A 15,759-nucleotide genomic window follows, 5' to 3' on the forward strand; every position below is an offset into this window, starting at 1 on the left:
ATCCACTGATTTTCCTAGCTATAACCTCTTTGTTTATATTATACAAATGTCTGCCTTTTCCTTCCTTATCCCATCTCTCCTGCCACTTTCTATTAACTTTATTCTTAATAATACTTTTAATTTCTGACCTACTTAATTTAATATCGATTTCAACCAGTTCTAATGTAACTGCTTCCTTTGCCAGCATGTCTGCCTTCTCGTTACCCTTCACTCCCCTGTGTGCAGGAACCCATATAAATCCTACGCTTATGCTTTGTTGACTTATTATAAAATTTATTTGATTAATTTCATCTAGTAGATCCTGTCTACATGTAGATTTTCCACTCTGAATGCATTCTAGTGAGGACATTGAGTCTGAACATATAATCACCTTATTTGGTTTTACTTCTTCCACCCATTGTAAAGCCAGAATTATTGCTACCATTTCTGCTGTAAAAATGGCCAGATGATCTGTTGTCCTTTTTTTAATATTTACATTATACTTTAAAATGTGTACTGCTACCCCTGTTTTCCCAGTCTGATCTTTTGATGCGTCTGTAAAAATCTGAACTGTGTCTTCATAATTTATGTCAATGTATTGCTGAACGTTTTGATATATCCCTGATTTAATTATATTTTTTAGCTTCCAAATCTACCCTGGGATAACAAAACATCCATGGTGGGATTGTTGGTGTGCTAACAGTTTTGCAACAAGCAATGTTGTCAATTTCCATATCTTTGGCCTGCCTATTTCCATGCCACCCAAAACTGCATAGTGGACGCCCATACTCCCAGCAATCTAATAACACCTTCTTGTAGGGTGTGTTTCTTCATGGCCTTGCAGATTTATCCAGTAAGACATGGATAGTTGTAATCGCCTTAGATCTAACGGCATTTCTCCTACTTCTATTTGTAATGATGGAATAGGTGTTGTCCTAAACGCACCACAACATATTCGAAGTGCCTTGGCCTGTACTCTGTCTAGTTCTTTCATTAAGGTTTTATTTGTTGAGCTATAAACTATGCTTCCATAATCAAATACAGAACGAATCAATGCAGCATAAATCCTTTTAAGGGATATGCCTGATGCTCCCCAGCTAAACCCTGCTAAACACTTCAGTATATTTATGCCTTTTTTGCACTTATCTATCATTTTCTGAATGTGCGTTTTAAAATTTAGCTTAACATCAATCCATACCCCCAAATATCTTATACTATCAACTTGTTTAAGATGCTGCCCATACAGTTTAAGTTCTATAGTAGGATTCGTTCTTTTTTTGGAAAAACATATAAATTGTGTCTTTTCTATAGATAGATGAAAACCCCACTCACATGACCACTTTTCAACCTTAACAATTGCTGACTGCATCTTAACCTTCAGGTTGTCAATATTCCTTCCTCTCACCCATAATGCCCCATCATCAGCATATAGTGCTCTACCCATTCTCTGATCTATTCCGTTAAAAATGTCATTAATCATTATATTAAAAAGCATTGGGCTACATACGCTTCCTTGTGGAGTACCGTTCTCTATAGGATATATATTTGAAAATTCCACAAATGAGAACAGAACAGAACAGTCCAGATAAAGGGGAGCTGAGGGTGCACAGGTGAAACTGATGAAATCATAATGAGGTGATGAGGGAAATGCAGTCCTAGTATGCAGGAGAGAAGGACCTAGTGAGACCAGGAGGAGGCGTTGTCGTGCGTTCCGTGACACTATCAATATCAAGAGGATTTACCATTTCCAATTTATGTATTAAATTATTATTAGTATTACTGTATTATTATTATTATTATTAGGGAAGGCGCACTTTTATTATAAAATTGATAGGCTATTATAATTAATTTGCCACGCAATAATTTCATAGCGCATCACTGCATAACCGACATGCTGCGAGGATAATACAAGATTACATAGAAGCTTACTCCTCCTCATTGAAAATTGTCTAAAAACATTTAGGTCGATTACTTTGAATAATAGGCCTATAATTAAAATTATTACCAGTCTATAATATTTCCAAACACTGCAATAATCAGTCACCAATGAAAATTAAAAAAGGCTTTATTTCAAAAACAGCTTGTGTAACATGAACATTGTTTAATAAATTAATAAAAGAGGCAGGGTGTAGCTACAACACAGATGGCTTGAAAGACTTGGGTAATATGGTTTATCCATTTTGCAACACGAACTGGAGGTAAGCAACAGTAATTTGTAGTTAGTTTGATATCTACAGAACTTAAAGATCTCCCTCTTTTCATTTTCTTTCTTGCTACATTAAAGATGAAATGGTGACACTTCTGTTTTCGCGCAGGTGCAGTGAGGGAAAAAACACTGAGTTTAGGGCAATCGGTTCGTAGCTCTGCTTCAACTGTGCGATATAGTCACGAAGAGCGACCAAAATTTCTGACATGCCAGAAATTCATCCGACCATCCGATTGCCGGTCGGGAGAGGTTTATCGCCTCTCGTTTCCCCCTGTACACTGCACGAACACTGCGCGATAAACTACGCACGACAAAGCTGAAAATCGGCCCGACCCGAAAAAGTGTCGCACGAGTCAGATTTCGGCTCAAAATCGGACGAAAATCGCACAGTGTATGCCCAGCCTTACTCTCCAACTAGAGCACTCAGGTCTTCTGACCTATTGCTATTGACGGTTCCTCGTTGCTGTTATAAATCTAAGGGTGACCGTGCCTTTTCGGTGAAGGGTCCGAAATTATGGAATAGTCTTCCTTTCCATGTGAGGTGATCAGAGAAGGTTAGGAGGAGTCAGCAGGACTCATCAGTGGCATCTGGTCCCTGTAAAACAACAACAACTGTGAACATGCTGAAATCAGGAGCAACTAGGGCTGCACAGTTTAGGGGGGAAATCTGGTTAAATTCTGGTTAAATTTTACCTTTATTTTATAAGAAAAATGCAGGCAGCCTATAACTATAAATAATTAGAAAGGAACACTTAAGAAACAACAAACAAAGAACGAGAACAAATGGTGACAGGGAAAACTAAGCAGAATATGACCATGAAACAAAACAAGACAAGGTCGTGACAGGTCTCCTTCACATTGACATTCAAACAGGTCTCCTTGTTGACGATTCCAAGATGGCAGCACTTTTGACGTACCTGAATCAGCCGAGCTGCATCTATTGTACATATCTATGGTTGGCGACCCTAGCTGTGGTGAATGCACAGGTAAGTACACTCCCTCAGACAAAATGTGCAAGTGTAACCAGATGTATTTCATGAGATTAAGGATAAAAAACCTTTGTGGAAGTTTTTTTTAAATTATTATTATTTTTATGAACCATTCCTTCAAAAATAGGAAGTGTTACAACCCAAACCTGATGAACTTCAGATTTTAAATAAAGACACCAGAGGACTTCATTTCTTAGCAGACGAAGGAAACAAAAAACATCCAGGTAAGATTGAAATGTTGTTACAAAATGTGAATGTGCTATCAAAAATATCACTGGACAGATTCAATATCATTTGAAGGAAAAATTGTCTCAGGTTACGTATATAACCTGGTTCCCTAAGAGGGGTTGATAATGACATTTCCATAGTGTCAACACCATGACAGCATCTAGTTCCCCTTTCATGGAAGCAAGTTACATGCGTAACCGGAAACGTTCCCTTTCGGAACTCAACGCTGTCATGGCATTGACACTATATTCTATAATAGACTGATATTCAGGAATATACTGAGACAGTTACTGCCTATATCACCAAATGCATTGACGATGTAACTGTAACTAAGACTATCTTCATACGTGCTAATCAGAAGCCATGGCTGACAGGAGAGGTTCATAGCCTACTGAGGGCACGAAATGCTGCCTTCAGAGTTGGTAATGATGAGGGCCTGAGAATGGCAAGGGCCAACCTGTCCCGGGGCATCATAAAGGCAAAAAAACAGTACGCTAAAAGAATAGCCCAGAACTTCGAAGACAGTAGAGACACAAGGAGACTGTGGCAGGGAATCCAGACAATCACGGATTACAAGCCCTCAACAAAGACCTGTGATAGTGACATCTCTTTGCTAAATGAATTCAATAACTTCTTTGCACGCTTTGAAGCACACAACTCCACTCATGCACAGAAGATCATACCACCTTACGACGACCAGGTTCTGTGTCTTTCTCCGACCAGCTTGATGAGATCCTTCTCCAAGATCAACACTCGAAAAGCAGTTGGTCCAGACAATATACCTGGTCGGGTGCTAAAGGATTGTGCAGGAGAGCTCAAAGATGTCTTTACGGACATCTTTAATATTTCTCTGAGCCAGGCTGTTGTACCTACATGCTTTAAAACTACTACAATAATACCAATTCCAAAGAAATCAACCCCATCTGTCTTTAACGACTATCGCCCAGTCGCACTGACTCCTATTGTCATGAAGTGCTTTGAACGGATAGTCATGCAACATATCAAACACATTATTCCTCCTTCCCTGGATCCTTTCCAGTTCGCCTATCGGGCCAACCGATCCGTCGATGATGCAGTTTCTACTGCTCTTCATTCAGCCCTCTCTCACTTGGAAACAAAGAACTCTTATGTGAGAATGCTTTTTATAGATTTTAGCTCGGCTTTTAATACCATCATTCCACAGCAGTTAATACAGAAACTGGACCAGCTTGGCCTAAATAACTCTCTGTGCAACTGGTTGTTGGACTTTCTTACTGGAAGACCACAGGCAGTTCGGGTTGGTAAAAACACATCTAGCACCATCATATTGAACACAGGGGCTCCCCAGGGATGTGTTCTTAGCCCCCTGCTTTTTACTCTACTAACCCATGACTTTTCACCAATGTACAGCACAAATCGTTGTATTAAGTTTGCGGATGACACAACTGTGGTGGGTCTCATCAATAACAATGAAGAGACAAACTACAGAAATGAAGTGTGCCAATTGGCCAGGTGGTGCAGAGAAAACAATCTCTGTTTAAATGTAGAGAAAACAAAGGAGATTGTTGTGGACTTTCGGAGAGCTCATACCCAGCACCCTTCTTTGACCATCAATGGTGCTGCTGTGGAGAGAGTAAGCAGCACCAAGTTCCTGGGTGTGCACATAACAGAGGACCTCTCCTGGTCTACTAACACCGCATCACTGGCTAAGAAGGCCCAACAGCGCCTTTATTTTCTGCGCAAACTGAAGAAAGCTAGAGCCCCGGCACCCATCATGTGCTCTTTTTATCGTGGTACCATTGAGAGCGTCCTGACATGCTGCATCACTGTGTGCTTTGGTAATTCCACTACTCACAACCAGAAAATGCTGCAGCGTATAGTGAATGCAGCCGGAAAAATCGTAGGTGCTACATTGCTTCCCCTCAATGACATTTATAATTCCCAATTAATCAAAAAAGCACTCAGCATAGTGGGTGATCCCACCCACCCCTCACACGGCTTTTTTAGACTTTTGTCATCTGGGAAGAGGTTCCGGAGCCTGCAGGCCCGAACCACTAGACTGACAAAAAGTTTTATCCACCAGGCCGTCAGGAAATTGAACTCTCTTCCTCCTGACTTTTTAGTACTTCCCTCTCTGCACTGAACTTTGACTCTTTGTTATAATAGTAAATGGATATGCACACATGTATATACACACGCATACAAGCATGTATACACACACACATGCACATACACACACATACATACAAACATGTGCGCACACACATAGATACGAACACAATGCACTAGACACTTTAAAAAATTGCTGCTATTATACTTTTAACTTATTGAAATGATCATGTGCCGAATGTTTGTATTGTGATTTTATATATAATTCTTAATAATTGTCTAGTGTTGTGTTGGGGATTTTAACCCTTTCATGCATGAATTATGATACCCTCAGTCAGGATTTTTTTCCTATGTGTTTTTATTGCTCTTAGGGCATGAAAAACAAGAATTGATTTTTATTTTATTTTTTTACAAATTTTTCAAAGAGATCTTCAGATGTCCACTTGAGTGGACAGCATGCGGTTGGTTTAAACTGAAGATATACTGTATTAAATATAAGACAATAATCAAACAGATAAAGTATGTGAAATTAACAAACTAATCAATGCAATTATATCAAATAATGTGAAAACTATAAAATATATACAAAAAATATAAATGCAAAATATTGCAATGGCTTCATACAACTTCATACAAGTTGCACTTTGCGTATCTTTGATATCAGAACATGAGGACGTGATTCCATCAGAATTTTCTACAGCCTGTCAAGGTACAACTGTGGAAACCACTCAGATGCTCCCTCCAGTGCACCAGAGTATGGAGATTTACCCTTATTAGCTGATAATTCTGATTATGTTCAAGATGGACATGCACATTTCTATCATAGCCCTCCTCTGAGAAAACCTAGCGATACGTTTTTTCAATCTCATCTGAAATGATCAGTGTTGGGGGTAACGCATTACAAGTAACATGCATAACGCATTCAGATTACTTTTTTGATGTTACAAGTAAAGTAATGTGTTACAAGTAACATGCATTACCTAATCAGATTACTTTTTGATCTAACAAGTAATTAACTACAAGTAATATGCATTACCTAATCAGATTACTTTTTGATGTAACGAGTAAAGAAACGCATTACAAGTAACATGCATTACCTAATCAGATTACTTTTTGATGTAACGAGTAAAGAAACGCATTACAAGTAACATGCATTACGTAATCAGATTACTTTTTGATGTTATGAGTAAAAAAACACATTACAATAACGCACATTACATAATCAGATTACTTTTTGATGTTATGAGAAAGGAAACGCATTACAAGTAACGTCTCGGTTACATATGGTAACCCTCGTTCCCTGAGGGAGGGAACGGAGACGTACGTCGTGGTGAACGACGAATAGGAATCTCGCTAGAGAGGCCAATCTACTTCGAGTGAAACTAAAACAAGCCAATACACATTGGCGTGCAATCATTTGCATCAGCTGCGCAGCCTCGCAGCGCGGGTATTTAACGAGCAGCTGGTGTGATTGCACTTCAGTTTTTTGCTGAGGAGCCAAGCCTGAAAAAGCTGGTCGCCCCGGCGGGTAGCCGCAGATGTGGCGACGGGACGTACGTCTCCGTTCCCTCCCTCAGGGAACGAGGGTTACCATATGTAACCGAGACGTTCCCTATCGTCCGGTCACTACGACGTACGTCGTGGTGAACGACGAATAGGAATCCCTAGCAAAGCGCCACAGCTGCTGCACCCCATCCAGCGCCCCGTGTAAGCCTCCACACCTTCTTGCCTGGAAGGACGATAGGAGAGGGCTTACACCGAGAGTATCCGTCACTGTTGTTCCGTTATAACCCATACAGTGAGATTATTGGATAACACTGGGAAAGCGTGCCCGATCTGAGGGAGGGGAACGCTGCGGGAGCCACATTCTTAAGGAGAGTTATGTGGGAATAGACATATGGACTAACCCGAGGGTTGTACTGCATATGAGTAATGGGTGACTTAGCCCAAGGGAAAGACACGGGCTTCCATTAGGAGCAGCCGTGGAGAATATACACATATGGGATCCCCGTAGGGTCACACATATGGGACCCAGCCTAGACCCGGTTCTCAAGGATTCAGCGGACAAGGCCTGGCACCGGACACTCCGCCATGTCCGGGCCGAGGGTGTTTGGAGGACTCAACAGGTTTTGACTCTGGAGTAATAAGGTGCACAGTAGGATGCAGCAAGCCGACAGAGCCGGTACTCACAGTGCTTCTACCCGTTTAGGGTGAGAACACGGGAGGACACGGGCTCTACACGTAGGCTATAGAATCTAGCGAACGTGTTAGGTGTCGCCCAACCCGCAGCTCTACAGATATCTGTTAGCGAGGAGCCACGTGCCAGCGCCCAGGAGGATGCAACGCCTCTCGTGGAGTGTGCATGCAACCTGAGCGGGCAGGGCACGCCTTGAGCTTGGTAAGCCAAGGCGATGGCATCCACTATCCAGTGGGCCATCCTCTGCTTGGAGACAGCCTTTCCCTTCTGCTGGCCTCCGTAACAGACAAAGAGCTGGTCTGAGGTCCTGATGCTTCGAGTTCTGTCCACGTACATACGCAGAGCGCGAACGGGACAGAGCAAAGCCAGGGCTGGGTCTGCCTCCTCCAGGGGCAGCGCTTGCAGGTTCACTACCTGATCTCTAAAGGGAGTGGTAGGAACCTTGGGCACATAGCCAGGCCGGGGTCTCAGTACAACATGGTTGTCACCCGGCCCGAACTCTAGGCACGATTCGTCGACCGAAAATGCTTGCAGGTCCCCTACCCTCTTGATCGAAGCCAGTGCAATCAGCAGCAAAGTCTTCAAGGAGAGAAGCTTTAAGTCTGCTGACTGCAAAGGCTCAAAGGGAGCATCCTGAAGTGCTCGAAGCACCAGGGAAAGGTCCCAAGAGGGTATGGAGGGAGGACGAGGAGGATTTAATCGTCTCGCCCCCCTAAGGAACCTGACGACCAGGTCGTGCTTTCCTACTGTTTTGCCATCTATGTGGTCATGATATGCTGAAATAGCAGCAGCATGTACTTTAAGGGTGGAGGGAGACAGCCTTCGCTCCAACCCTTGCTGCAAGAAGGAAAGCACTGACCCTATCGAACATCTTCGGGGGTCCTCTCTGCGAGAGGAACACCACTCGACGAACAGGTTCCACTTCAAGGCGTACACACGTCTCGTAGACGGTGCTCGCGCAGAAGTGATGGTGTTAAGTACCTCTGGGGGTAAGTCACCTAGAACCTCCGCGTCCCGTCCAGGGACCAGACATGGAGTTTCCAGAGGTCCGGACGCGGGTGCCATAGGGTGCCCCGTCTCTGAGTCAGAAGATCCTTCCTCAGAGGAATGGGCCAGGGAGGGACTGTCACGAGGAGCATGAGTTCTGGGAACCAAGTCCGGGTGGGCCAATAGGGAGCCACCAGAAGGACCTGCTCCTCGTCCTCCCTGACTTTGCACAGGGTCTGTGCAAGTAGGCTCACTGGGGGAAATGCATATTTGCGGAGGCCCCGGGGCCAGCTGTGTGCCAGTGCATCCGTGCCGAGTGTTCCCTCGGTCAGGGAGTAAAACAACTGGCAGTGGGAGGTCTCTGAGGAGGCAAACAGGTCTACCTGAGCCTCTCCGAACTCTCTCCAGATCAGCTGAACCACCTGGGGGTGGAGTCGCCATTCTCCCGGGAACGAGTTGCGACATGCGACGGGAGCGTAGACCACCTTGACGGTTGATGTACGCAACGGTCGCAGTGTTGTCCGTACGGACCAGCACGTCTCTGCCCTGTAGCGGCCTTTTTAGGCGGCTCAGAGCGAGACGAACTGCTAGCAACTCGAGGCAGTTGATGTGCCAGTGCAGTTGGGGGCCCGTCCACACCCCTGACACTGCATGCCCGTTGTACGTGGCACCCCAGCCGGTGGCAGAGGCATCTGTGAATACCACAGCATGCCTGGACACCTGTTCCAAGGGGACTCCTGCCCGAAGGAACGAGGGGTCTGACCACGGGCTGAAGGTCTGGCGGCACGCCGGTGTGATTGCCACCCGGTGAGTGCCGTGATGCCACGCCCATCTCGGGACTCGGCCGTGAAGCCAGTGCTGAAGCGGTCTCATATGGAGCAGCCCGAGCGGAGTTACCGCTGCTGCCGCTGCCATATGCCCCAGGAGCCTCTGAAAACATTTCAGTGGGACCGCCGTCCTGCCTTTGAACGAGTTCAAGCAGTTCAGCACCGACTGAGCGCGTTGCTCTGTGAGGCGCGCTGTCTGTGCGACCGAATCCAACTCCATACCGAGATAAGAGATCCTCTGCACGGGGGCGAGTTTGCTCTTCTCCCAGTTGACCTGAAGGCCCAGCTGGCTGAGGTGCCTGAGCACGAGGTCCCTGTGTTCGCATAACTGATCTCGAGAGTGTGCCAGTATGAGCCAGTCGTCGAGATAGTTGAGAATGCGAACGCCCTGTTCTCTCATGGGAACAAGGGCCCCCTCCGTGACTTTCGTGAAGACACGGGGGGACAGGGCCAGCCCGAAGGGCAGGACCTTGTACTGATATGCTCGACCCTCGAATGCAAAGCGCAGAAACGGCCTGTGTCGAGGAAGAATCGAGACATGAAAGTACGCGTCCTTCAAGTCGATCGCTGCGAACCAATCTTGGGGACGGATGCATTCGAAAATGCGTTTCTGCGTAAGCATTTTGAACGGTAGCTTGTGAAGGCTCCGATTCAAAACTCGCAGGTCCAAGATCGGTCGTAACCCACCTCCTTTCTTGGGTACAATGAAGTAGGGACTGTAGTGCCCTGACCTCATATCGGCTGGAGGGACCGGCTCTATCGCATCCTTTGCCAGTAGGACTGCGATCTCCGCACGCAAGACATGGGCATCGGCTGCTCTCACTGTAGTGGAGTGGATGGCCCGAAACTTGGGGGGACGCCGGGCGAACTGAATCGCATAGCCGAGCCTGATGGTCCGAATGAGCCAGCGAGACGGACTGGGGAGCGCTAACCAGGCTCGCAGAGACCATACAAGCGGGACCAAAGGGACCGTAGGCGTACCCGGAGTGGGGCAGCGAGGTGGAACACAGGGGCTCGACTCGGGAGGCTCTCTCTGGGAGGCAGCCCGTAGCGGAGTCTGAGTGTGCTGTGCAACACTTACCTGATTCCACGAGGCCGGAGGTGCAGGAGGCGGCTTGGTTGCGTCCTCGAACTGCACACTGCTGCCTGCTGGCGATAGAAGAGGCGGATGAGAGTGGTGAGGATTCTCTCCCCCCACTGCTCTCCGGGCCCTCTTCGGACCCAGAGATGTAAGAAACTGCTCTTTTATTGAAAATTTGGGTACCGCTGGTTTTGAGGCCAGCGGCGGAACAAAAACAAAAGGAAAACAAGGATTTTCCACCCGGCCCTCTTCCGGGAGATGGAGCGATGCGGTCATCGTCTCCTGGAGAGCAGTCCCTGCCATCTCTGGGTCGCCCGTCCTAGGGCCGCTTGCTCCTGGGTTTGCCGCCCTTCTTAGCGGGGTCCTGGACGGGCGGGGCGGCCCGCCTGCGACTGGCTCCACGGCGCCGTTTAGATGGAGGCTGCTGCGGCGGCGCGGGAGCAGGGGCAGACGCAGGAGGCCGCCCTCGGCGACGAGCAGACTGAGGGGCCGCAGGCGGTGGGGTGGGAGCAGCAGCTGGCCGTCGCGGCAGGATGTGTCTGATGGCCTCAGTCTGCTTTTGTACAGCCGAGAACTGCTGGGCGAAGTTCTCGACCGCGTCGCCGAAGAGGCCGGTCTGGGACACGGGGGAGTTAAGGAACCGGAGCTTGTCGGTCTCCCTCATGTCGGCCAGACACAGCCAGAGATGGCGTTCCTGGACCACCATGGTGGACATCGCACGACCCACCGACCGCGCGGTCACCTTCGTCGCACGAAGCGCGAGGTCCGTCGCGATACGAAGTTCCTGAAGAACTTGGGGATCGTGACCACCCTCGTGCAGGTCCTTCAGTGCCTTGGCCTGATGGACCTGCAGCAACGCCATAGCGTGCATGGCAGAGGCGGCTTCCCCACAGGCCTTGTAAGCCTTGCCGGTTAAATCCGACGAGTACTTACAGGCCCGGGAAGGAAGACACGGTTCTCCACGCCAAGTGGAGTTAGGGCACAGTTGCATCGCAACGGCCCGTTCCACTGGCGGGATACGCGTGTATCCCTTAGCCGCCCCGCCATCAAGGGTGGTGAGGGAGGAGGAACCACTGGGACGGTTTCTGGCAGTGAAAGGTGCCGTCCATGTCCCCGTAAGCTCCTCATGCACTTCCGGGAAGAAAGGCACTGGGGTGGGTTGCTGAGAACCAGCACGCGCCACCCCGAGATACCAATCATCCAACCTCGAGGGTTCGGGACACGGTGGAGGATTCCACACGAGCCCGACCCCTTTGGCGGCCCGGGAAAGCATGGCCATCATCTCCGGGTCCGTCTCAGGCACCGCTGGCACACCCGAAGGAGGCAGCGGTGCCGAGTCGTCGTCCGCAGAGAGGTCTGACCCACCCTCCGATGCAGCGATCGACATCTGGTCTTCAGGGGGAGCCCCAAAGGAGACAACCGGTACACACCGCGAGGATGGTCCAGCTTTCTCCAATGGGGGCTCCACTGGCTGCGGAGCGTGAGAGGGGTGAGGGTTCCTAGGGGGTTGGTTCCCCGAAGGAGACGCGCTCACCGTAATCCTCAGGTCACCCGTGTCACTGCCCGAAGCAACCCTCTGAGGAGGATTGGATCGAGGCAGAGGCACGGGGACTCCGCCCCTTTGCAGGAACGTGAGTCTCGACCGCAGCTCCGCGATGGTCATCTTCCCACAATGGGTACATGACTCATCCACCAACGCTGCCTCAGCGTGTTTAATGCCCAGACACACGAGGCAGCGTTGGTGACCATCCCGTGAACCCAGGTAACGACCGCATCCAGAAACACACAGACAGAAAGTCATCTTTAAAAAGACGCTCTCTATCTGTGTAAGCTCTTTTAGGGACTGCTCTCACTGGTGCTGAAACACGCAGGGGAACAGTCACTGCGAACACAGACAGGAATGTGCACCTGTCTGTGCGCTGTCTCTCTCTTACCAGCTGTTAGAACAGCCTTTGAGCGCTCTAATGGCGCACCTTACCAGCTGTTATAACAGCTTTTTTTGTTTGCTCAGTATGTAAAACAAAAAAAGACAGAGAAGGTAAAGAGAGAGAGAAAGAAGACTGCTCGCGCTGCCGTGCTGTAACGCCCGCACCGGGAAGGAGAGGTCCGAAAAGGCTTGTCTTGTCACTCTGTTTGTAGAACGCATCGAAGTGCTTGGCTCCGAAGCAAAAAGCTGAAGTGCAATCACACCAGCTGCTCGTTAAATACCCGCGCTGCGAGGCTGCGCAGCTGATGCAAATGATTGCACGCCAATGTGTATTGGCTTGTTTTAGTTTCACTCGAAGTAGATTGGCCTCTCTAGCGAGATTCCTATTCGTCGTTCACCACGACGTACGTCGTAGTGACCGGACGATAGGGAACATGCATTATGTAATCAGATTACTTTTTGATGTTATGAGTAAAAAATGCATTACAATAACATGCATTATAAAATCAGATTACTTTTTGATCTAACAAGTAAAGTAATGCATTACAAGTGTCATACATTATGTAATCACATGACTTTTTTCGATGTCAATGAAAATTACATTCTAATAATACAAATACATTTATTTACAGTAGAAAAAGTCAATGCATATTAAGTTTTTAAGTTTTAAATTTCAAAAACAATATTCACATTATAATTATGAATTGTATCTGAAATATAGCCATTGCATGCATGACGTCCACTACAGTGGACATGTGATTAATCAGAGTTTTCTCTCAATCTAAAATCAAAACTTGGAAAATTTTACTGTGATATGACTCATTAGATATTGCTTTATGCTGCAATATTTTTTTTACCTACAAGAGTCTCCTAGGATAGAAGGAATGGGTGGATATTCTGGAGCAACTTGGCATGTCTGACTGACCCTTGGCCATCTTGGTTTGGAGGGGGAAAAAATCGAAACACAAAGGCTTGCCACTTGATTGCAATTTATAGGATGATGCACCAGGGTCCAATGAAGAGATTGATGTGCAACTTTGCCATAAAAACCCGTGCAAATTCAAGAAAATGCTTTTTTAATAGCTGTCCACTGTAGTGACCACTAACACCATGGGTCTGAGGGAAACGAAATTTCAATCTTCTTTATGTTCTGTACATAGAGTAAGAATTGACAATAAATTGAACTTGACTTGACTTGACTATGGGAATGTCATTACCAATGCTGCCACACTGAGGAAGATTGTCTGCTCAACAAGGCTGTGTAATACTGGCACAGACAACTGTTGAATGCAGACATGACTTGGTAAACCCTGAAGGACCTGTGACCCTGGGGTTGAGCCCATGTCCAGACTGTAAATCCTGAGTAATGTGTGCGGAGAGGGCCAGCCGGCTGCAGCATAAACCTTATGTAAGGGCTCACCCCTAGATTTACATTTACATTTATGCATTTGGCAGACGCTTTTATCCAAAGCGACTTACATTGCATTATCCTATACATTTATACATAGGTATGTGCAATCCCCTGGGATCGAACCCACAACCTTGCGTTGTTAACGCAATGCTCTTACCACTGAGCTACAGGAAAGCTGATAGATAGAGCTATAGAAGATGCTACACTCCTTGTGGATTTCCAGAGGCAAAGCCATTACGAGAGCCTCATAGGACAGAGCGATAGCATCTATAATCCAATGGTAAAGACACTGCTTGGTGACTGTGTTACTAAAGCAGACCAGAAAACAAGACAGGGGTAGCTGCAGGTTGGAGCAATGGGCGTGCAGAAAGGAGGTGTGTTTTGGAGGTGTGAATTGCTACAACAGAAATGAACCCTGCCGCACACCTTGGTCGACAGCTTTCGCGACCAATAATAAAGACCCTTCTACGCGCACCTACCATTCGGCATGCCCCAATCTTTCGTCATGCTCATTACTCCAACCTGCAGATATCCACACTTGCAAAAAACTGGGAGAATGTACGCCACTGGCCCGACATAAATCCTAAGAGCCTGGATTGGTTATAATAGATGCAGCCTCTCTATTGCTATGGCGATTCATGCAGCGAAGAGAAGTACGACCGGGTGGCTGGTTACAGGAGGTGTGCAAAATAGCTCTGATCATACCTGGGGCAAAGTCTACTGACAGGGCCTGCAGATCTCCTACTCTTTTGAGCAATGTCAATGCAAATAGTAGAGCCACCTTAAAAGTGAGAAGCCTCTCTAAGGCTAACTCTAAAGGGCTCAGATGGAGCATCTAATAAAAAAAAAAAAAATTTCTAGGACCACAGAAAGATCCTAAAAGCGTCTTTTAAATGTGTACATGCAAATAAAGCATTTTATATGATATAATTATACTGACCTGAAGGTCGAAAGTTTAATTCTGTATTTCCTATGACCATTTTCTTTGCCACGCCATGTGCTTGCTATGGCTTCAGTGCTTGCTTGACCCCATATTGCTGCTTGCATCTTTATTTTAAAATGGATTTCTTCAGTATTAACTCTTTCCCTGCCATTGACGGAAATTTCCATCATTTGTGACAAAACAGTTCCCCGCTATTGACGGAAATTTCCAGCATTTCGTGTTTTCACTGTTTTACGGTAGCGGGCACTATCCCAGCTAGAATTTTTTTGTTCTAAAAATGTTCTGAGAACATTATCTTGAAGTGTTCTAATAATGTTTTCAGCGGGTAGTTTTATTTTAGTTCCCAGAATGTTCTCGTAAAAGGTAGGACAACATTCTCTAAAATCATTCTAGAAATGTTTAATGATAACATTTTTGGAACATTATTCCCTAATGTTCTTATAACATTTTTAGCGGGTAGTTTTATTTAAGTTCCCAGAATGTTTTCCTAAAAGGTAGGATAACATTCTCTAAAAACATTCTAAAAATGTTTAATGATAACATTTTTGGAACATTATTCCCTAATATTCTTATAACATTTTTAGCGGGTAGTTTTATTTAAGTTCCCAGAATGTTCTCCTAAAAGGTAGGAAAACATTCTCTAAAAACATTCTAATGTTTTGTGATGACCTTCTATAAAGGTTTAATCATAACATTTTTAGAACATTATCCCTTTACATTCTTATAAAGTTTTTAGTGGGAAGTTTTATTTTTGTTCCCAAAATGTTCTCTTAAACATAAAAAAATTATTAGCTATAACATTATTAAAACATACAATTTTATTAATCTCAAAAATAAAACATGAAAATCTAACAGGTTTATTAATGGCATCCACATAAATTATTAGAAGTTATGCG

At 46.0% G+C, this 15,759-nt stretch overlaps 1 protein-coding gene across 1 annotated transcript in view; it reads left to right on the top strand.

Moving 5' to 3' along the window:
• The window catches only part of LOC309477570 (neoverrucotoxin subunit beta-like), a gene marked incomplete at its 3' end in the record, with an annotated part of 91,550 nt that overhangs the window by 62,129 nt on the left and 13,662 nt on the right, over positions 1 to 15,759 (top strand). Inside the window, exons 2-3 of the mRNA XM_082140844.1 lie at positions 3,059 to 3,171; positions 3,302 to 3,398. Of these exons, the coding sequence (XP_081996970.1) occupies positions 3,082 to 3,171; positions 3,302 to 3,398 (187 nt within the window). The 5' untranslated portion in view covers positions 3,059 to 3,081. The remainder of the gene's footprint in view (positions 1 to 3,058; positions 3,172 to 3,301; positions 3,399 to 15,759) is intronic.

The sequence above is a fragment of the Leuciscus leuciscus genome (assembly GCF_965113295.1).
Source record: "Leuciscus leuciscus genome assembly, chromosome: 16".
NCBI lineage: Eukaryota > Metazoa > Chordata > Actinopteri > Cypriniformes > Leuciscidae > Leuciscus > Leuciscus leuciscus.